General features: G+C 47.0%; 3 protein-coding genes across 3 annotated transcripts in view; 1 reads left to right on the top strand and 2 right to left on the bottom strand.

The window, feature by feature from the left end:
- The window catches only part of ATCAY (ATCAY kinesin light chain interacting caytaxin), a gene marked incomplete at its 5' end in the record, with an annotated part of 33,783 nt that extends 31,590 nt beyond the window's left edge, over positions 1-2,193 (bottom strand). Inside the window, one exon of the mRNA XM_081314924.1 lies at positions 2,117-2,193. Coding sequence (XP_081171050.1) covers positions 2,117-2,193 — 77 coding nt within the window. The remainder of the gene's footprint in view (positions 1-2,116) is intronic.
- Positions 1-22,122, bottom strand: part of LOC308677033 (nicotinamide riboside kinase 2-like) — an 828,951-nt gene that overhangs the window by 80,218 nt on the left and 726,611 nt on the right. The gene's annotated exons all lie outside the window — the stretch shown is intronic.
- LOC308660440 (radial spoke head protein 3 homolog B-like) overlaps positions 12,158-22,122 on the top strand; it is a gene marked incomplete at its 3' end in the record, with an annotated part of 23,194 nt that continues 13,229 nt past the window's right edge. Inside the window, exons 1-5 of the mRNA XM_081314816.1 lie at positions 12,158-12,415; positions 15,095-15,182; positions 17,167-17,308; positions 19,070-19,215; positions 22,018-22,122. The exon at positions 22,018-22,122 is cut by the window's right edge and continues 99 nt beyond it. Of these exons, the coding sequence (XP_081170942.1) occupies positions 12,282-12,415; positions 15,095-15,182; positions 17,167-17,308; positions 19,070-19,215; positions 22,018-22,122 (615 nt within the window). The 5' untranslated portion in view covers positions 12,158-12,281. The remainder of the gene's footprint in view (positions 12,416-15,094; positions 15,183-17,166; positions 17,309-19,069; positions 19,216-22,017) is intronic.

The raw sequence follows: 22,122 nt of genomic DNA, 5'->3' as shown, positions 1-22,122 counted from the left end.
AGTTGCCAAGCGCCCAAATTTTGATCAGGTAACTATGCTGCAACGGTTTGTTAAGTGTGAAAACCGGTCATGTGTTACTTTTTAAACTGCCATTGTAACTTCAAATGGTCACTAAATGAATGGTTATAAGTCGAGGACTATCCGTAACAGGGCATAACACTTCACAAGGGCATATAATAATTCAGCTGGGAGTCCCAAGTACTTCAGAAAGCAAATTTCCTACTTTGCCAGCAATTCGTTTCCAGCCTCGTTATTAATCAAAGGTTGCCTTTTCACCAAAAAACAACAACAAAAAACCAGCAGCCAAATAGATCACGAAAGGGAAGCCATTCGATCCCCCAAAAAAGGATAAAAAAAACCATGAGAAAAAGAAAAAGCTTTTCCCGCATTGGGAACCCAGCTGCACAAGCAAGGGAAACATCTGGCTTCCTGCAACTGCAATCAGCAATTTTGTCTGCCAGGATGTGTGCAGATCAACCTCTGGATATTTGGGCTGAAATCCATGGGTGGATTACGGGAGCCGTTTGGGAGATTGTGGCCGGAAGCCTCTGGCCAAAGCGACAAGCAAAAGTCATTCGTTCGTTCGTTCGTTCCTCTGTATCCCACCTTTATTATTTGTGCAAATAACTCAACGTGGTGAACATATGCAATACTCCTTCCTCCTCCTATTCTCCCCACAACAACAACCCTGTGGGGTGGGCTGGGCTGAGAGGGAAGGACTTTCCCAGCCGGCTTTCATGCCTAAGGCGGGACTAGAATTCTCAGTCTCCTCAGTGATTGGCCCAAAGTCACCCAGCTGGGTTTCACATCTAAGGTGGGACTAGAACTCACCGTCTCCTGCTTTCTAGCCTGGTGCCTCAGCCACTGGATCAAACTGCCTGCCTGCCTGCCTGCCTGCCTGCCTGCCTCCATCCATCCATCCATCCATCTATCTATCTATTTATCTATCTATCTGTCCATCTGTCCGTATGTCCGTATGTCTGCCTGCCTCTCTCCATCCGTCTGTCCATCCGTCCGTATGTCTGTCTCTCTCCATCCATCCATCTATCTTCTATCTATCTGTCTGTCTGTCTGTCTGTCCGTATGTCTGTCTGTCTCCATCCATCATCTATCTATCTATCTATCTATCTATCTTCTATCTATCTATATCTTCTATCCATCCATCCATCCATCCATCTTCTATCTGTCTGTCTGTCTGTCTGTCTGTCTGTCTGTCTCTCTATCTCTATCTATCTATTCATCCATCCATATGTTTGTTCGCCTCTCTCCATCATCTATCTATCCATCTGTCCGTATGTCCATATGTCTGTCTGCCTCTCTCCATCCATCTGTCCATCCGTCCGTATCTATCTATATCTTCTATCCATCCATCCATCCATCCATCCATCCATCCATCTTCTATCTGTCTGTCTGTCTGTCTCTATCTATCTATCTATTCATCCATCCATATGTTTGTCCATCTGCCTCTCCATCCATCATCTATCTATCTATCTATCTATCTATCTATCTATCTATCTATCTATCTATCTATCTATCTATCTATCTATCTTCTACCTACCTACCTACCTACCTGAAACTCCAGTGCCCAGTGCAGCCTCCCTGCCCAGAACTTTCCCTTCTGCCTGTCCAGACATTTTCTCCAATGACCAACAAACTGGGAGCCATCCAGCGCCTCAAAAACATTATTTTTCCCCAACGCCATCTTGTGATTTCAAAGCCAAGCGAAGCTTGCGGTGCCAAGGACTGAACTGCCCACACACCAAGCCGGTGCTCTGCCTTTCAAGCGCCCTCCTTTCTTCCTAAGCAAATCCAGGTTTCTAGTCCTCATGGTTCTGAGGGATAGAGGGCAGGGGGGGGTTTGCTCCTTTGGTGAGAGCACCAAAACTGGGTCCATCTGAAGCAGCAGACGAGCGGGGAGGGGGGGAAGCATCCTTGGCCAGAGAGACTTGTAAGGGTGAAGGAGATGCTTTTTTTGCTCCCGAGGGCCGGTGGACAAAAGGGCGAATGCTCACCTGCCTGGAATGACCCCTCCCCCACACACCCCACCCTCTGGGAAGAGGGAGGCAGCAACTCTCCCCTCCCCCTCCCTTCTCCCCCCCCCCCGGCGAGTACCAACCTGGGAAAGTCTTCGTCCTGCCACTCCTCCTTGACCTCCACGTTTTCCATCCGCAGCGTGGCTTCCGTGGTGCCCATGTTGCCTTCGCTGCAAAGTCACCTCGCCGGCGAAAGGAGGCCGCAGAGCTTGGGAGAACAACACAGGGCTGAAAACTCTTCCGTTACCCCAAAACGCTCGGCTTTCTTCCCTTAAGAAGAGACTGGACAGCCACTTTTTTCTGAAATGGCATAGGGTCTCCACCCTGAGCAGGGGGCTGGACTAGAAGACCTCCAGGGTCCCTTCCAGCTGTGTTCTGATCCCGATTCATTCCGGAGACGAGAAACTTTCTCTGGTTTCTCAGTTTTCCCCCTGCAGAATGGATTCCTCCTTTCGGGATCCAAGGACCTGGCCATGCGGACACTTCCTGGATCCCCCAAATTGCTAGCATCATTTAAGTCTGGCCTGTGAGGGTTGGGGCTGTGGCAGAGGCATTCCTTGCACAGGGACGTCGATGCAATGCGCTTTGGGGGTGGGGGGGATCCCTTTGGGTGGAATTTGTCCCAAGGAAGTGGAGCCTCGGGTTCTGCTCCAGCCTCCTGACCCCCACCGTCAGGCAGTTGCTGGGAGCCAAGAATCCCATACAGAGAGTGTGTCTCCAGCAGAGGCATTCGGCACAGAGTTTCTTCCTACAAGACTCTCTGGGAAGAATAGAACAGAATAGAATGGAATGGAATGGAATGGAATGGAATGGAATGGAATGGAATGGAATAGAATGGAATAGAATAGAATAGAATAGAATAGAATAGAATAGAATAGAATAGAATAGAATAGAATAGAATAGAATAGAATAGAATAGAATAGAATAGAATAGAATAGAATAGAATAGAATATAGAAAATGAATAGAATAGAATATAGAAAATGATTAGTTTAGAATAGAATAGAATGGAATGGAATGGAATGGAATGGAATGGAATGGAATGGAATGGAATGGAATGGAATAGAATAGAATAGAATAGAATAGAATAGAATAGAATAGAATAGAATAGAATAGAATAGAATAGAATAGAATAGAATAGAATAGAATAGAATATAGAAAATGAACAGAATAGAATAGAAAATGTTTAGAATAGAATAGAATAGAATAGAATAGAATAGAATAGAATAGAATAGAATAGAATAGAATAGAATAGAATAGAATAGAATAGAATAGAATAGAATAGAATAGAATATGGAATAAATAGAATAGAATAGAATAGAATAGAATAGAATAGAATAGAATAGAATAGAATAGAATAGAATAGAATAGAATAGAATAGAATAGAATAGAATAGAATAGAATAGAATAGAATATGGAATAAATAGAATAGAATAGAATAGAATAGAATAGAATAGAATAGAATATAGAAAATGAATAGAATAGAATATAGAAAATGATTAGTTTAGAATAGAATAGAATAGAATAGAATAGAATAGAATAGAATAGAATAGAATAGAATAGAATAGAATAGAATAGAATAGAATAGAATAGAATAGAATAGAATCAAACCGGTCAGTCCTAGAGGAGATCAACCCTGACTGCTCTTTAGAAGGCCAGATCCTGAAGCTAAAACTCAAATACTTTGGCCACCTAATGAGGAGGAAGGACTCACTGGAGAAGAGCTTAATGCTGGGAAAGATTGAGGGCAATAGAAGAAGGGGACGACAGAGAATGAGGTGGCTGGATGGAGTCACTGAAGCAGTAGGCGTGAGCTTAAATGGACTCCAGAAGATGGTAGAGGACAGGAAAGCCTGGAGGAACATTGTCCATAGGGTCGCGATGGGTCGGACACGACTTCGCAACTAACAACAACAACAAAATGGAATAAATAGAATAGAATAGAATGGAATGGAATAGAATAGAATAGAATTACAGGATAGAATAGAATAGAATAGAATAGAATAGAATAGAATAGAATAGAATAGAATAGAATAGAATAGAATAGAATAGAATAGAATAGAATAGAATAGAATAGAATAGAATAGAATAGAATAGAATATAGAAAATGATTAGTTTAGAATAGAAGAGAAGAGAAGGGAAGAGAAGAGAAGAGAAGAGAAGAGAAGAGAAAATAGAGCAGAATAGAATAGAATAGGGAAAGGAATAGAACAAAACAGAACAGAATAGAATAGAGCAGAGCAGAGCTGGAAGGGACCTTGGAGGTCCTCTAGTCCAGCCCGCTGCTCAAGCAGGGGAACCTGAACCATCTGTAACTAGTGATTGTCCAGTCATTTTTAGAAAACTACTAGTGATGAAGCACCCATGATTTCTGGAGGCAAGTAGTTCCACTGGTTAACTGTCCTCACTGTTCGGAAGTTTTTCCTTAATTCCAGGTTGCTTCTCTCTTTGATGCAAGGGACCTTGGAGGTCTTCTAGTCCAGCCCCCTGCTCATGCAGGAGAGCCTATTCCATCTCAGACAAGTGACTGTCCAGCCTCTTAAAAATCTCCACTGATAGTTTCCAACCATTCTTTCTTGTCCTGCCCTCTGGTGCTTTGGAGAATAAGTTGACCCCCCCCTCTTCTTTTGTGGCAGCCCCTCAAATACTGGAACGCTGCTATCCTGTCCCCCCTTTCTTCTTTTCTCTCGACTAGCCAAACCCAAATCCCGCAGCCCTTCTTCGTATGTTTTAGTCTCCAGGCCTTGGATCATCTTAGTTGCTCTTCTCTGAACTTTCTCCAAAGTCTCAACCTCCTTTTTCTAGCATGGCAGGGACCTCGCTTTCACTGCTGCCTTTTGTATGGTCGGGGGTCGTAGACTCATGAGAAGGGACCTTGGAGGTCTTCTAGTCTAACCCGCTGCTCAGTATTGGCTTTTTAAAAAAAATTCAGGTATCTTTCCCCCTTTTATTCTACGCTCACATGGACATCTTTAGATAAACATCTCATCAGCTTGCAGGAGATGGTCAAGGGGGGGGCGTGTGGCGACTGGGGCTGAGTCAGAGCAGTGCAGCTCCCTGAATGGAAAACGCCCGGCACGGATGAGCTCCAGGTTCAAAGCTAACTCAGCCGGCACTGCGCTCCTTTGGCCTTGGGGAAGGGAGGGAGGGAAGAAGGAAGGAAGGAAGGAAGGAAGGAAGGAAGGAAGGAAGGAAGGAAGGAAGGAAGGAAGGAAGGAAGGAGAAGGAGGGAGGGAGGGAGGAAAGGAAGGAGGGAGGGAGGGAAGGAAGGAAGGAGGGAGAGAGGGAGGGAAGGAAGGAAGGAAAGTCGGAGGGAGGGAGGGAGGGAAGTAAGGAAGGAGGGAGAGGGAGGGACGGAAGGAAGGAAGGAGGGAGGGAGGGAAGGAAGGAGGGAAGGAAGGAAGGAAGGGGAGGGAGGGAGGGAGGGAGGAAAGGAAGGAGGGAGAGGGAGGGAAGGAAGGAAGGGGAGGGAGGGAGGGAGGGAGGGAGGGAGGAAAGGAAGGAGGGAGAGGGAGGGAAGGAAGGAGGGAGGAAAGGAAGGAGGGAGGGAGGGAGGGGGAGGGAGGGAAGGAAGGAAGGAGGGAGGGAAGGAAGGAGGGAAGGAGGGAGGAAAGGAGGGAAGGAAGGAGAAGGAGGGAGGGAGGAGGGAGGGAAGGAAGGAAGGAGGGAGGAGGGAGGGAAGGAAGGAAGGAGGGAGAGGGAGGGAAGGGAGGGAGGGAGGAAAGGAAGGAGGGAAGGAATGGAGGAAAGGAAGGAAGGAGGGAGGGAGGGAGAGGGAGGGAGGGAGGGAAGAAGGGAGGGAAGGAAGGAAGGAAGGAGGGAGGGAGGAAAGGAAGGAGGGAGAGGGAGGGAAGGAAGGAAGGAGGGAGGGAAGGAAGGAGGAAAGGAAGGAAGGAGGGAGGGAAGGAAGGAAGGCGGGCCTGCCAGCGCCTCTGGACAGCTGGGCAGATGCGCGGCCAGGCCTGCCAGGTGACGCCGAAGCCAGCCAGCCCTTCTGCGGGAGCGCGGGGGTGGGGAGGGGGTCTGGCGGCTACCCCCAGCACCGCGCCTGACTCCCTCGGCCTCCCCCCCCCCCATGCAGGCTGGGGCTGGGCAGATCCCCCCTTGGACAGCGCTGCGGCCAGCCCGGCCCCGTCCCGGTCTCCGGCCAGCCCTCCTCCTCCTCCTCCTCCTGCGGCCGGAGCGCGGCTTACCGAGCCGGGCGGCGCCTCTCCCCGCGCGCGTCCTCAGGCGGAGGAGCCGGGCAGCCGCGGCTCTCGCTCCCGGCCGGCCTCCATCCTCCCCAGGGGCCCGGCTGGCCGGCGACGGGCTGCAGAGGGGGGTCCGGGACGAGCGGCAGGCGGGCTGGGCGCTGCCGAGGTCCGCGGCGTCAGAAGCGGCGAGGAGGCTGCGCGCCCAGCCCAGCCCAGCCCAGCCCAGCCCCGGCACTGGCACGGCAGGCGAAAGCGGCAGCCCCAGCCAGGCGCGTCCCCGTGCGCCAGCCAGCGCGCCCCCGCCCTGCCAGGCAAGCCGGCCGAGCCGCGGCGTCTGCGGCAGAAGAGCGCAGGCGGGCGGCGGAGGGCACCAGCAGCCCCGCGCAGCCCCTCCCCACTCGCCTCCTCCTCCTCTTCCTCCTCCTCCTCCTCCTCCTCGCCCACCCCCCCCCGGAAGAGTTGCGGGGCTCAGGAGCCGCCCCCCGCGCCCCCCACCCCACCCCTGCCCCATCCCCCCCAAAGGCAGGAGATGAGCCAGCTTGGCAGCAGCTGCTGGGCCACGGATGAGCATGGAGAGAGGGGGGGGGTAGAATTAGAATAACGGAGTGGGAATGGTCTCCTAATCCAGGGGGTCCCCGACCCCAACCCATCTGCGCAAACAAGCACAGCCCCATCCGCGGGATGCAGGCAGCAGACAAAATCACCCCCGCCCCCCCCCCCGCTCCAGTCCACGGAAAAACCTCTATCTATCTATCTATCTATCTATCTATCTATCTATCTATCTATCTATCTATCTATCTATCTATCTATCTATCTATCTTTCTATCTATCTATCTTTCTATCTATCTATCTATCTATCTATCTATCTATCATCTATCTATCTATCTATCTATCATCTATCTATCTTTCTATCTATCTATCTATCATCTATCTATCTATCTATCTATCTATCTATCTATTATCTATCTATCATCTATCTATCTATCATCTATCTATCTTTCTATCTATCTATCTATCATCTATCTATCATCTATCTATCTATCTATCATCTATCTATCTATCTTTCTATCTATCTATCATCTATCTATCTATCTATCATCTATCTATCTATCTATCTATCTATCTATCTATCTATCTATCTATCTATCATCTATCTATCTTTCTATCTATCTATCTATCATCTATCTATCTATCTTTCTATCTATCTATTATCTATCTATCATCTATCTATCTATCTATCTATCTATCCATCCATCACTGATGTATCTATCTTTCTATCTACCCATCTATCATCTATCTATCTATCTATCTATCCATCCATCATCTATCTATCTATCTATCTATCTATCTATCTATCTATCTATCTCTCCACGGAACCACCAACACACACACACACACACACACACACACACACACACACACACGGTGCCCAAAAGGTTGGGACACCAACACACACACACAGACACACACACACACAGCCCAAGCAGGAGAGCCGGGACCATTTCTGACAGATGGCAGTAGGGGGTGGGGGGGTAAGCAGGAGGCTAGTGACCCAAGAGGGGGGTGTCTTAGGGGATGCCACCCACCCTGCAGGCCAAGGCTGGGTTGGAAGACACACACACACACACACAGAGTGTGACGTGAGGGCGGGACTGTGCCAATCCGCCTGCAGCTTTTAAGTTAGTAACCCGGTCGTTAAGTGAATCTGGCTTCCCCACTGACTTTGCTCGTCAGAAGGTCACAAAAGGGGATCACATGATCCCGGGATATCGCGACCGTCATAAATACGAGGCAGTTGCCAAACGTCCGAATTTTGATCACGTGACCGTGGGGGATGCTGCAACGGTCGTCAAGTGCGACAAAATGGTCATCGGTCACTTTTCCAGTGCCGTTGTAACATGGAACTGTCATTAGATGAACTGTTGTAAGTCGAGGAGTTACCTTGTAGGGGAGATGGGCAGCATAAAAATGTAATAACTGAATAGAAAATAAATATAATTTGTATCATTATAATAATTCCAAAAAGGGACGTGGTGGCTCAGTGGGTTAGGACGCTAAACTTGTCGATCAGAAGGTCGGCAGTTTGGCGGGTTGAATCTCAAGTGCCGCGTAGTAGAGTGAGCGCCTGTTACTCGTCCCAGCTTCTGCCAACCTAGCAGTTCGGAAGCCCGTAAAAATGCAAGTAGAAAAATAGGGACCGCTACGGTGGGAAGGTAACAGCGTTCTGTGCGCCTTTGGCATCTAGTCATGCCGGCCACATGACCACGGAGACGTCCTCGGACAAGCGCCGGCTCTTCGGCTTTGAAACGGAGATGAGCACCGGCCCCTAGAGTCGAAAATGACTACCTTTACCTTTAATAATTCCCAGTATGCCTTTTAGCCACAAGTCTCCTAACAATCAGGACTTTCTTTCTTTCTTTTTCTTTCTTTTTTCTTTTTCTTTCTTTCTTTCTTTCTTTCTTTCTTTCTTTCTTTCTTTCTTTCTTTCTTTCTTTCTTTTTCTTTCTTATCTATCTATCCTGTATCATCCATCCATCCATCTCTCTATTTATCTCTATCGATCTATCTTACAGTATCTAGTCTCTCTCTCTCTCTCTCTATCTATCTATCTATCTATCCATCCATCGATCCATCCATCTAGTCTATCTCTCTCTCTGTCTCTCTATCCCTATCTTTCTATCCATCCATCCATCCATCTATATGTAGTCTGTCTGTCTATCTATCTATCTATCTATCCATCCATCCATCACTCCCTCTCTCTCTCTCCATCCATCCATCCATCTATATCTAGTCTATATCTATTTATCCATCCATCTAGTCCAGGGGTGTCAAACTCAATTTCATGGAGGGCCGCATCAGCATTGCGGTTGCCCTCAGGGGGCCGGGTGGGTGTGGCCTGGGTGGGCATGGCCTACTGGGTGGGCGTGGCTAGAGTGGCTAGAGTGGCATGGCTAGAGTGCGTATGGGTGGGCGTGGCCAGCTCTACATCGTTCGCATCAAGGGTGCCTATGGGGGCCTGGGCAGGAGTGGGACAGATCTGAGGGTCTCTGGCAGAAGGAGGGTCTCTGGGCCAGGGCCAAGGCAGTGGGGGCCCTTCCCTCATTCTTTCCAGGATGGCTTCGCGAGCCGGATCCGGCCCCCGGGCCTTGTGTTTGACATGTCTGATCTAGTCTCTCTCTCTCTCTCTCTCTCTCTCTCTCTCTCTCTCTCTCTCTATCTATCTATCTATCTATCTATCTATCTTTCTAACCATCCATCCATCTATATCTAGTCTATCCATCCATCCATCCATCCATCTAGTCTATCTATCTCTACCTATCTATCTTTCTATCCATCCATCCATCCATCTATATCTAGTCTATCTATCTATCTATCCATCCATCCATCTATATCTAGTCTATCTCTATCTATCTATCTATCCATCTATCTAGTCTATCTCTATCTATCTATCTATCTATCTATCTATCTATCTATCTATCTATCTATCTATCTATCTATATCTTTCTAACCATCCATATCTAGTCTATCTGTCCATCCAACCATCCATGTATCTAGTCTATCTCTATCTATCTATCTGTCCATCCATCCATCCATCCGCCACCTGGAGTGGAAGGGGCTCGAGATGAGACCCAGGCACCCAGGTCTTTCCCCAAAGTTGGCATCAAAAGCTTTTGACCTCCTGGCCCAGAAATAATGTGGGGGGGGAGAGATCTGTCTCCTTATCTCCCCAGGCCTTGAAAGAATTGCTTTAATTCCTTTTTCAAATAAAATCTGAAATTTGTTCAATGCTGAATGGCAGCCTGGGGTAGTGGTTAAGGCAACAGGCTAGAAAACAGGCGGTGGTGAATTCTCTCTCTCTCTCTCTCTCCCTCCCTCCCCCTCTCTTTCTCTCAGCCCAACCCACCTCACAGGACTGTTGTATGGAAAAAGAGGAGGAGGAATATTAGGTAAGTTGGCTGCTCTGAGTTGACATTCCCCACCAAAAAAAGTGGGATTCAAAAAAAAGGCCCAAGAATAACAGAACAACAGAGATGGAAGGGTCCCTTGAGGTCTTCTAGCCTCTCCTAGCTCAGAGGAGGAACATTTAGGGCAACTGGATTGGGAGGGGCCTCAAGGAAGCCCCCTTCAGCTGCAGAGCTGGTGGGGGACCCCCTCCCCTTTCTCCATGTGCTTTGCCATTGCTATTTCAGCCTGCAAAGAATTCCCGCAGTCATACCTGGCGAGTTGGGGAACTCCTGCCTGCTGGGTTTGGTATCTAAGAAAAGATAAATTTTATTGTCATTTTTTTTTCTGTGAACACACTGGCAACACCTTAAATGAAATTCTGATGCCTGCTCTCAAAAGAAAAATAAATATATAACCATAGACATACATCCACACACATATAGTATACATTTGTTTTATATAGATATAGAAATAGAAATAAAGAGAGAGAGAGAGACATCTAAATATATAAGTAGATAAATGGATAGATAAAGATGGATAAATATAGTATAGATGATAGATGGAAGATAGATAATAGAAAGAGAGAGAGACAGACAGATGGACAGACATCTAAATAGATAAGTAGATAAATGGATGGATAAAGATAGATGGATAGATAAATATAGTATAGATGATAGAGAGATGATAGATGGCAGATAAATATAGTAGATATAGATGATAGATAGATAGATAGATAGATAGATAGATAGATAGATAGATAGATAGATAGATAGATAGATAGATATGGATGGATAGATAGAAGATACAGATAGATAGATAGATAGATAGATAGATAGATAGATAGATAGATAGATAGATAGATAGATAGATAGATAGATGATAGAGATGGATGGATAGATAGAAGACAGACAGACTAGATAGATAGATAGATAGATAGATAGATAGATAGATAGATAGATAGATAGATAGATAGATAGATAGATAGATATGGATGGATGGATAGATAGAAGATATAGATAGATAGATAGATAGATAGATAGATAGATAGATAGATAGATAGATGATAGATAGATAGATAGATAGATAGATAGATAGATAGATAGATAGATAGATAGATAGATAGATGATAGAGATGGATGGATAGATAGAAGACAGACAGACTAGATAGATAGATAGATAGATAGATAGATAGATAGATAGATAGATAGATAGATAGATAGATAGATAGATAGATAGATAGATAGATAGATAGATAGATAGATAGATAGATATGGATGGATGGATAGATAGAAGATATAGATAGATAGATAGATAGATAGATAGATAGATAGATAGATAGATAGATAGATAGATAGATAGATAGATGATAGATAGATAGATAGATAGATAGATAGATAGATAGATAGATAGATAGATAGATAGATAGATAGATGATAGAGATGGATGGATAGATAGAAGACAGACAGACTAGATAGATAGATAGATAGATAGATAGATAGATAGATAGATAGATAGATAGATAGAGATAGATAGATAGATAGATAGATAGATAGATAGATAGATAGATAGATAGATAGATATTAATCACAGTCCATTTTGAAAAAAAGATGGCCTTCCTCTTGAGATCACCCTTCGCCATGAGGACTAGAACCCCTTCTTCCCCCTCTCCTCCTCCTCCTCTTCCTCTTCCTCCTCCTCCTCCTTCTTTGCTGCAACCAGGGGTGGAGTTGGGGCAGAGCAGAATCCTGCAGCCTCCTGTTCAACGGGTGAAGATCAACGCATGCACCTCAGTCCCTTTCGGCTGGACTCCCAGTCCAACCCAGAAGGGCCCGCTGGCTGGGTGCCCGGTGTGGCATCCCTCCCTCCACCAGCTCCCCCACCCCAGCCCTGTCTCCACCTGGACGCCCGCTTGCCCTCAGGCCCGGCTCCAGCTGTCTGTTTGCCGGGAGAGAAAGGGCGGGCAGGTGTGGCTGGGCTCAGTTTACCTTGGCGACCGTTGCTTAGGAGCCTGCCCCAGGTCGCCGGGCAACGGTTGCCAAGGAGGATTGTTGCCCCGGCCTGCCAGCCAGCCGAGCCAGGCCGCTCTGAGCCAGGAGGTGGCTGCAGGCCAGCATGGCGTCCACTTCGGTGCTGGTCAACCGGGAGGAGACGGGCGGAGTGGCCACGGGCACCTACTCGTACTGCAGCCAGCCCCGGGCATTGCCCAACCGCCAGCGTTACCGGACGACCTTAGAGGCCAATGAGCTGTGAGTAGCGGCCAGGGCCAGCCCAGGAGGGTCTCCAGCTGGCAAAGGGGTCTCCACTTTCCCCCAAGGCTTTCCGGCTGGCAGGCAGGGAGGGTGGGGTATTGGGCCCCCCACCCTCTGCGGGTAAGGGCAATGCCTTGGCATTGCTGCTCCTGCTTTGCTCTCTCTCCTCCCTCCCCCTACTCAGCTCCAGACGGGGGTCCCCAAATCTAAGGAGCAACCCCCCCCCTCTTGGCTCTTGTCCCAGCCAAACTACATGTGGGGGACACCGGGGAGCCTTCTGGGCAGGGGGGTGTGTGTGGGGGGGTCCAGCATCGCTTTGGAAGGCAGGAGATGCCCACTCGGTCAAACTATCTAACCCCCACCCCTTTCAAACACACCATTTCTCTCCCGTTTCCCCAAACCCTAAAGAGCATCTAACGGTCCAGTTTGTATCGCTTCATCTCCTCTGTTAGAACACCTTGGGTTCTGGGTTCGATTTCAGAAAGGGCTCGGCCATCCCAAAACTGGTTGAGTCCCAGGGACCGCCTGGATGAGCCTACACACACACACACACACACACACAGAGACACACACACACACAGAAAGACACACAGAGAGCAGCATTTTCAGCACAACCCTTTTGCCTTCTTCCTGCAGCTGGGAGAGAGGGGGAGACGGGGCCAAAGTTCCCCCCCCGCCCCCAAGCTGGCTTTGTGCCTAAGGCAGGACTCGAACTCAAAGCCTGCCAGTTTCTAGGCTGAGTGTCTTAACCACGAGAGCAAACTGCCTTTCCCTGGGTGAAAATTATCTACCTGCAGGTCACCACAGACCAACCAGAATTACTAATGGAATGACAGTTTTGGAAGGGACCTTGGAGGTCTTCTAGTCCAACCCCCTGCTCAGGCAGGAGACCTTATTGCATCCCAGACAAATGGCTATCCAGTCTCTTATTAAAAACCTCCAGTGATGGAGCACCCACAGTGTCTGGTGGCGAGCTGATCCACTGGTGAATTGTTCTGACGGTTAGGAAATTCCTCCTTAATTCCAGGTTGCTTCTCTCCTTGATGCGTTTCCACCCGTTGCTTATTGTCCTGCCTTCAGGTGCTTTGGAGAATAGGTCGAACCCCCCCCCCCCGCTTCTTTTTGGCAGCTCCTCCAATATTAGAAAACTGCTATCATGTCACCCCTATTGACAAGCATCTTTTTCTCCTTTCACTTCACCCCAAAAATCAGTCTTTTGCAACCTCGGCAACCTGGAAGAGGGATGGACTTCAACTCCCATAATTCCCCAGCCAGTGTGCTGGCTGCAGAACTCTGGGAGAGAGAAGAGAAGAGAAGAGAAGAGAAGAGAAGAGAAGAGAAGAGAAGAGAAGAGAAGAGAAGAGAAGAGAAGAGAAGAGAAGAGAAGAGAAGAGAAGAGAAGAGAAGAGAAGAGGGAATATAGAATAGAATAGAATAGAATAGAATAGAATAGAATAGAATAGAATAGAATAGAATAGAATAGAATAGAATAGAATAGAATAGAATAGAATAGAATAGAATAGAATAGAATAGAATAGAATAGAATAGAATAGAATAGAATAATAGAAGAGAAGAGAAGAGAAGAGAAGAGAAGAATAGAATAGAATAGAATAGAATAGAATAGAATAGAATAGAATAGAATAGAATAGAATAGAATAGAATAGAATAGAATAGAAATATCTTTATTGTCATTGTGTAACTCACAATGAAATTAAGTGCTATCCACAGTGCACACTACACACAAGTAACAACCACAAATAAGAACATACATTATATACAGACATCCTTCATGTTCTATTCATCCTTGCGCTGCCCCTAATATTGCACCTCAATGTCGCACTGTACTGTGGTATTTAATATGGCTACAGCTCTGGGGAGAAAAACTATTATTCAGCCTCTTTGCTTTCGTTTTTATTGTCCTGTGCCAGATGGTAATAGTTGAAAAAAAAGAACATCCGCGGTGAGACGAGTCTTTAAAAATATTTTGAGCTTTCCTAAGACAGCGGGAATTGCACAGTTCGTCCAAGGGTGGGGGGGGAAGGAGAGGGCAGCCAATAATCCTCTGGGCCAGGGGTCAGCAACCTGAAACAGTGAAAGAGCCACTCGGAACCGGTTCCCTCACAAAAGGAAAACCTGGGAGCCGCAAAAAATATGTGCGCATGCATGTACATGCGCACATGCGCAGAACAGGGTTTGACTGAAGAGTGGAGCCAAGGCGAGATATGCACCTACCCTGCATATTTGAATTGATTGGTTGAACTTTTTTAGTCCCACTTTTTTTTGGGGGGACTGCACATGGCAGAGGACTGGGAGCCGCAGGAGACGGCTGAAAGAGCCGCATGCGGCTCCGGAGCCGCGGGTTGCAGACCTGTGCTCTGGGCGATGGACGGTAATGACCCTCTGGAGCGCTTTCCTATCTGCTACTGTGCAGTTGGCAACCCACACACAAATGCAATAAGTTGTTGAGGTTGACAAACCCTGCCTTAAATGCTAAGAAGTCGATCCGGGGTGTTTTTCACACAACTCCCCTGAACCCCCATTTGTCTCTCTCCTAGTTGGCATCGTGTGAGGTCAAACTCCTAGTAACTGATGTATTTCCTTGGATTTGGGCAATAAACACGAAGAAGCTATTTTCCATCTGCTTGTTAACGTTGTCTTTCATTTTGTTTATTCCAGAGAAGAGGAACCCGTTCACTATGCCAATCTCATGTACGAGCGGAGAGTGGTTCGTGGCAACACGTATGCCCTCCACGTGTTACCTTGGGTGGGTCCTTCTGCCCTCACATTTTTCTTTTAGTCTGAGAGTGGGGTGGGTTGTCAGTTTTAAATTAGGCATGCTCAGAAGATAGAAAATGTTCGGAACAAGATGGAAGGGTGTTTTAAAACTTTGGTAACTCTAAGAGGACAACTTTGATTTCATTGCTTTTTTTTTTTTACCCAAAGGTGCCTTTTTTTCAGGAGGCCACTGGACTTTCTTGTTTTTCCTTGAAGATGTTTCGCTTCTCATCCCAGAAGCTTCTTCAGCTCTGACTGGATGGTGGGGAAGGTAGGATTTATACTCCTTGCAGACAGCCGGTCATTTGCATCCTTTTAGAGGGTCGTTGAGGCCACTTGGACCCTGATGGCCGAGATAAACCTCCAAGTGGCCTCAAGGACCCTCAGAAAGAAGGCAAGTGGCCAGCTGTCTGCCAGGAGTATAAATCCTTCCCTTCCCCACCATCCAGTCAAGAGCAGAAGAAGCTTCTGGGATGAGAAGCGAAACGTCTTCAAAGCAAATCAAGGAAGTCTAGTTGCCTCTTGAAAAAACACCTTTGGATCACTGGCCATCTTCTGACCTGGATCACTGAGCAACTCCATAGACATTTGCTTTTCTAACCTTGGCACAAATGGCTGCTTTTCCTAGTTGTCGTCTCATTGTTGCATGGAAGAGTGCTGGGGACCCCCTCTAAAATTTGTTTGGGCTGAGGGGATCCCCTATTTCAGGAAGGCTTTGAAATAAACCAGCTAAGGAGGCCTAAAGACCTTGGTGATTTGAAGGCCGCTGGACTTCAACCTTTTTTTTTAATCCCATTTATATCCCGCCCTTCTCCGAAGACTCAGGGCGGCTTACAATCTAAGAAGCACAAATCAATGTGCTTAGCAATAGCTTTCATTCTATGTATATGCCTGCTTATTAGGGCTTTTGCCCCCCCCCCCAGCGGCATTATTACAAAGTCAGCTTTTATTGCCCCCCCCCCAACAATCTGGGTCCTCATTTTACCTACCTGGGAAGGATGGAAGGCTGAGTCAACCTTGAGCCTGGTGGGACTCGAACCTGCACTAATTGCAGGCAGCTGGTGTTACTTAAGGAGGCATTAGCCCACTGCTCCACCAAGGCTCTTCCAGAATGCCCCAGGCCAGCCATGCTGACTGAGGAATTCTGGGAGTTGAAGTCCAGCCATTTATAAAAAAAAAATCTGCAGGAAGTTATTGTCATAAAATGTGGACCAGCTGCGGTGCCCATAACTGCTGCCAAAGGGTTGTGCATTACAGTTAGTCCCCGACTTGAAACATTCCGCTTAGTGACGGTTCAAAGTTACAACAGCCCTGGAAAAAGGGCCTTATGAACGTTTTTCACACTTACGACCCTTTGCAGCATCCCCATGGTCACGTGGTCAAAATTCAGACACTTGGCAACTGACTCGTACTTATGACGGTTGCAGTGTCCCAGGGGGTCACGTGGTCCCCTTTCGCCGACCTTCTGACAAGCAGGAAGCCAGATTCACTTAACAACTGTGTTGCTAATGTGACTGCAGTGACTCACTTAGCAGCGCTGGGAAGGAAGATGGTAAAAGCGGGGCCACGGACTCACTTAGCAAATGTCTCACTTACCAACGTAAATTTTGGGCTCAATTGTGGTCAAGGACATTTGGTAAGTGGCAGGCTCATCCATTTGCAACCGGGCGCCCACCAGATGTTTTAGGTGTTTAACATCCACTGTTACCAGCCAAATGCTATTGGGGGAGGGGGAGGTAAAAGATACCCCCGCCCAATGCACACGGCAGCTGTCTTTTCTCGCCCACTCCCCAAATGATAACTGCTTAAAGTGCCCTTTTCATAAAATCTATGCCAACCTGAATTTAACCCTGAATGGCAACAGGAGGAGGAATCAGACAGGTACGGGCAAGATCCTGACTTACCTCCAGTTTAGGAAACATCTTTGGAACTCCCCTGAAACTTGACAACACGGTTGTGGGTTGGCTTTCCAGAGCAGTGAGCCTGACCCGCTGGAGCTGCAACGGCAGCGTGAAGCCCACCGGAAGATGCTGGCGAGGAAGAGGGCGAAGGAACAGCTGCGGACTAGAACTCCAGAACCCCTGGAGGGAAGGCGCCACGTGGATGTGCAGACAGGTAAAGGAGAATTCAATCACGTGCCACTCTTTATTTTTTTGGGAGGAGGGCGGGCGGGAGGCAAGCCAAGCCTCTTTGACAATCAAGCAGAATCCGTCTTTAGATCAGAAAGAGCGCAGAGAAGAGCAGCAAAGATGATTAGGAGACTGGCGGCTAAAACCTACGAAGAACAGTTGCAGGGACTGGGTATGGACGGTCTAGAAAGAAGAAGGACCAGGGTGGACATGACAGCCGCGTTCCAGTATTTCAGGGGCTGCCACAAAGAGCGGGGTGGGTGGGTGGGTATCCACCTATTCTCCAAAGCACCTGAAGGCAGAAAAAAAGAAGCCACGGATGGAAACAAATCAAAAGCAGAAGCAACCTGGCAGTAGGGAGAAATTTCCAGGCAGTAAGAGCAATTAACCAGTGGAACTACCTGCCTCCAGAAGTTGTGGGTGCTCCATCAATGTAGGTTTTTAAGAAGAAACTGGACAGCAATTTGTGTAAATTGGTAGGGTCTCCTTCTTGAGCAGAGGGATGGACTAGAATTATCTCCGAGTTCCCTTCCCTTCTATTCTGTTCTGTGATTCTCTTTCTTTCTTTCTTTCTTTCTTTCTTTCTTTCTTTCTTTCTTTCTTTCTTTCTTTCTTTCTTTCTTTCTTTCTTTCCTTCCTTCCTTCCTTCCTTCCTTCCTTCCTTCCTGTCTGTCTTTCTTTCTTTCTTTCTTTCTTTCTTTCTTTCTTTCTTTCTTTCTTTCTTTCTTTCTTTCTTTCTTTCTACTAGTCAAGGAGAGAAGCAACCTAGAACTAAGGAGAAATTTCCTTACAGTTAGAACAATTAACCAGTGGAACAACCTGCTCCATCAGTGGAGGTTTTTAAGAAGAGACTGGACAGCCATCTGTCTGAAATGGTATAGGGTCTCCTGCCTGAGCAGGGGGTTGAAGACCTCTAAGATCCGTTCCAAGTCTGTTGTTGTTGTTGTTGTTGTTGTTGTTGTTGTTGTTTCTTTGTTGTTGTTGTTGTTGTTTCTTTGTTGTCAGCATTGTGGAATGGGCAGCAAAGAAAGCTCTTGCTGATCATCTTTATCCTGCTTGTGAAGAGTGGAAAGATGTGTGTGTGTGTGTGTGTGTGTGTGCGCGCGCGCATGCGCGCACGCAACATCCTCTTGCCATTCCCTCTTTTGGCATTCCCTCCTCTTCCTTCCCCACCCCAGAAAAAGCTAGATGATGCAGCTCCCTTTACGCAGGGCATCTTCGTTTGCGATGGCCTGAAATTGTGATCCACAAAAGAGCCCCCACACAAGTCAAACCTTGTCAATTATATGTTCCCACTGCCATTTTTCCTGTGAAATTCCTCTGAGGCAGCAAAGCATCTCAACAGAGTAACAGAATAAGTCAAGGACAAATTAGAACAAAACAGAATAGAATAGTTGGAAGGGACCTTGGAGGTCATCTAGTCCAACCCCCTGCTCAGGCAGGAAACCTTATACCATTTCAGACAAATGACTGTCCAGTCTCTTCTTAAAAACCTCCAGTGTTGGAGCATTCACAGCTTCTGGTGGCAGGTAGTTCCACTGGTTAATTGTTCTAACTGTCACAAATTTTCTCCTGAGTTCCAGGTTGCTTCTGTCCTTGATGAGTTTCCATCCGTTGCTTCTTCTCCTGCCTTCCGGTGCTTTGGAGAATAGCTTGACACCCCCTCCTCTTTGCAGTGCCTAAACAGGAACGCATTTACATTGAATGGGGAGGGCCGGGTGTAAGAGCTCTCCCGATGCAATTTCAGAATTGTACCTGGAAGAGTTGACGGACCGCGTCATCGAGGTGGATGTGGAGTGTCAGACGGATGCCTTTCTGGACCGCCCGGCCACCCCACTCTTCATCCCTGCGAAGACCGGCAGAGACGTGGCCACCCAGATATGGGAAGGAGAGGTACCAACTCCAGAAAACTACTGTCACACTGGCCACAACTTAAACCTCTAAGTAGAAAAGATCCTTAGCTTCACTTGTTGAGGAAGGTGTAGTTCAGTGGTGGGATTCAGCCGGTTCACACCACTTTGGCAGAACCGGTAGCTAATTTTTTGTTGCCCAGGCCCAGAACGGACCTCCGGAAGCGGCACCCACACAGAGAACCGGTTGTTCACCTATTTGAATCCCAAATATGACTACAGAACAAAAGGTTGTTTTAAGAAGAACTAACTGGATTTGAAATAGTTAAAAAGACTAAATATTTGGGGGTATATCTTTCAGCTTCAAATGTGAAATTATATAAAAATAATTATGAATTGTTATGGTTAAAAATACAAAAAGAGTTAGATAGTTGGGAAAAATTACAATTATCTTTATTGGGAACAATTGCAGCAGTGAAAATGAATGTTTTGCCAAAGTTTTTATTTTTGTTTCAAATGATACCTATACTTAAAAAGGATTCAAACTTGGAGGAATGGCAGAAAGGTATTAATAAATTTGTTTGGGCAGGGAAAAGACCAAGAGTAAAATTTCAGATAATGCAAGATGTACGTGAAAGAGGTGGTCTTAAAATGCCCAATTTTAAATTATATTATGAGGCTGCTGCTTTATCATCAATTAGTGACTGGTTTAATTTAACACAAGGGAGATTATTGAATATTGAGGGTTGTGATTTGTTATTTGGTTGGCATGCATATTTATTGTATGACAAGAAGGTGTATAATGTTTTTAAGACACATATATTAAGGTATGCTCTGTTGCAAGTCCAGAAGTGGCACCCACACAGAGAACCGGTTGTTCACCTATTTGAATCCCACCACTGGTGTAGTTTATTAGAGGTATTGCAGTAATGCAAAGCCTGAACTATACCTAAGTTCTTGTTTTGCCCCCGCCCCCAACCATCCCTCGCTGCCCACCCTACCGTAACCAATCACGCCCATGCAAGATGTTTCCTTAACAGTCTGTCTGAGCTCAGCTTGGTATGCCGCTCCCTCCTTCTTCCACCTGGGTGACCTTGAGGCAGCCTCTCCAGCGGATTCAGCCCTTACTTTCGGTTTCCCCAAGCATCCATTCCCGCTCCTTTCCCTCTCTCCACAGTTTATGCCAGTCTCTCACCGCATAATACTAAAAGACAGCAAGCATAAGGGACGTGGTGGCTCAGTGGGTTAGGACGCTGAGCTTGTCGATCAGAAGGTCGGCAGTTTGGCGGGTCGAATCCTGAGTGCCGCGTAGCAGACTGAGCGCCTGTTACTCGTCCCAGCTTCTGCCAACCTAGCAGTTCGAAAGCACATAAAAATGCAAGTAGAAAAATAGGGACCACTACGGTGGGAAGGTAACAGCGTTCCGTGCGCCTTTGGCATCTAGTCATGCCGGCCACATGACCACGGAGACGTCCTCGGACAAACGCTGGCTCTTCGGCTTTGAAACGGAGATGAGCACCGGCCCCTAGAGTCGGAAACGACTAGCACGCATGTGCGGGGGAACCTTTACCTTACCTTATAAGGCAGCAGCTGACAACTGTACCAAAAAAAACCCAGGATGGGCCTTTGATGAAACAACCATTCTTGGCTCGGCCTAATTTTTGGATAGAGGACATTCAAGGGTACATATAAAACTAGCGTGTCAAGGAAAAGGGAACCTTAGAGCTGTTTTCTTTAATGAGCTCCTTGTCAGTATGCCGAGATGATGCCAAAAGCGGTCGTTCTCACCTCCAGTGGTAGAGAGTTCCACAGGGATGGGGCCACAGCAGAAAAGGTCCTTCTCCTTGACCCCGCCTGCTGAAACCCCTTAGGAAATAAATATAAATAATGAAATAATAATTCCTTATTTACGACTGGTTGCCACGTGGCCTTCGACGCCTTTTGCAATCTTCTCTGCTGTCTTCCCCAGAAAGTCAGTGGGGAAGCCAGCAGGAAAGTTTGCCAGGGGAAGGGGCTTTGGATTTGAGGTCCATTTCTCTCGGAACCACCAAAGGATTTCCTCTCCTCTGAGGAAACGCAGAGAGGCAAAAATCTTCCCAATGCGCTGGAAGAACGGATCTCAAATCTGGCAAAATCACGAGCCATTGTCCCAAAGGTGCTTTTTTTTTTTTTTCTTCCCCCAAATGGCAACTGGACTTTCGTGGATATTTTTTTTTCTTTGTAAACATTTCACTTCTCATCCAAGAAGCTGCTTCAGTTCTGGATGAGAACCGAACTCGAGAAGCTTGTTGGATGAGAAGCGAAATGTATTCAAAGGAAATAAACAAGAAAGTCCAGTTGCCATTTGGAAAAAAAAGTGCCCTTGGGACAAGCCTCACCTGGATGACGGAGCATTCAGCAAATACTATTGTTCTCACGTTCGTTGTCCCCTGTAAAATGGGGATGGGGCTTGAGTGGCGTGGGGAGGCCCGGGCCTTCTCCCCACCCCACCATGCCCGGAGGCCCAGGACCCTCCCCAGAAGCTCCACTTAAGGACCCATGCGGTCGCTTAATAACTGCAAAAGGAAAAGCCAAGATTGCAGTCGTTGAGCGAAGCAATCACAAGGTGTCTCACTTAGCGACTGCTTTTTGCTCAGTGACAAAAATTCTGGTCGTAAATGGAGGACTATCTGAACCTGCTTTCCATTGTGGTTTTAGACAGACTAATGAGGAAGAAGATTCTCTGGGGATTTTCACAGAAACCTTTGAGGGGGGGGGAGAAATTTGCAGGAAACGATGCCCAGAAGTCTCTTTTCCTCCGTCGAATAAATTTTCCCTGCTTCGGGTTTGTTTTCCCCTCTGGCAGCTTTTTGATTTTGATATCGAAGTCAAGCCCATGCTTGAGGTTTTGGTGGGCAAAACGATCGAGCAGGCTTTGCTGGAAGTGATGGAAGAAGAGGAACTGGCCAAC

This window comes from Vipera berus, assembly GCF_964194415.1.
Source record: "Vipera berus genome assembly, chromosome: 1".
Classification (NCBI taxonomy): Eukaryota; Metazoa; Chordata; class Lepidosauria; order Squamata; family Viperidae; genus Vipera; species Vipera berus.
Note: the sequence above shows the minus strand (reverse complement) of the source record. Positions and strands in the feature narration are given on the sequence as shown.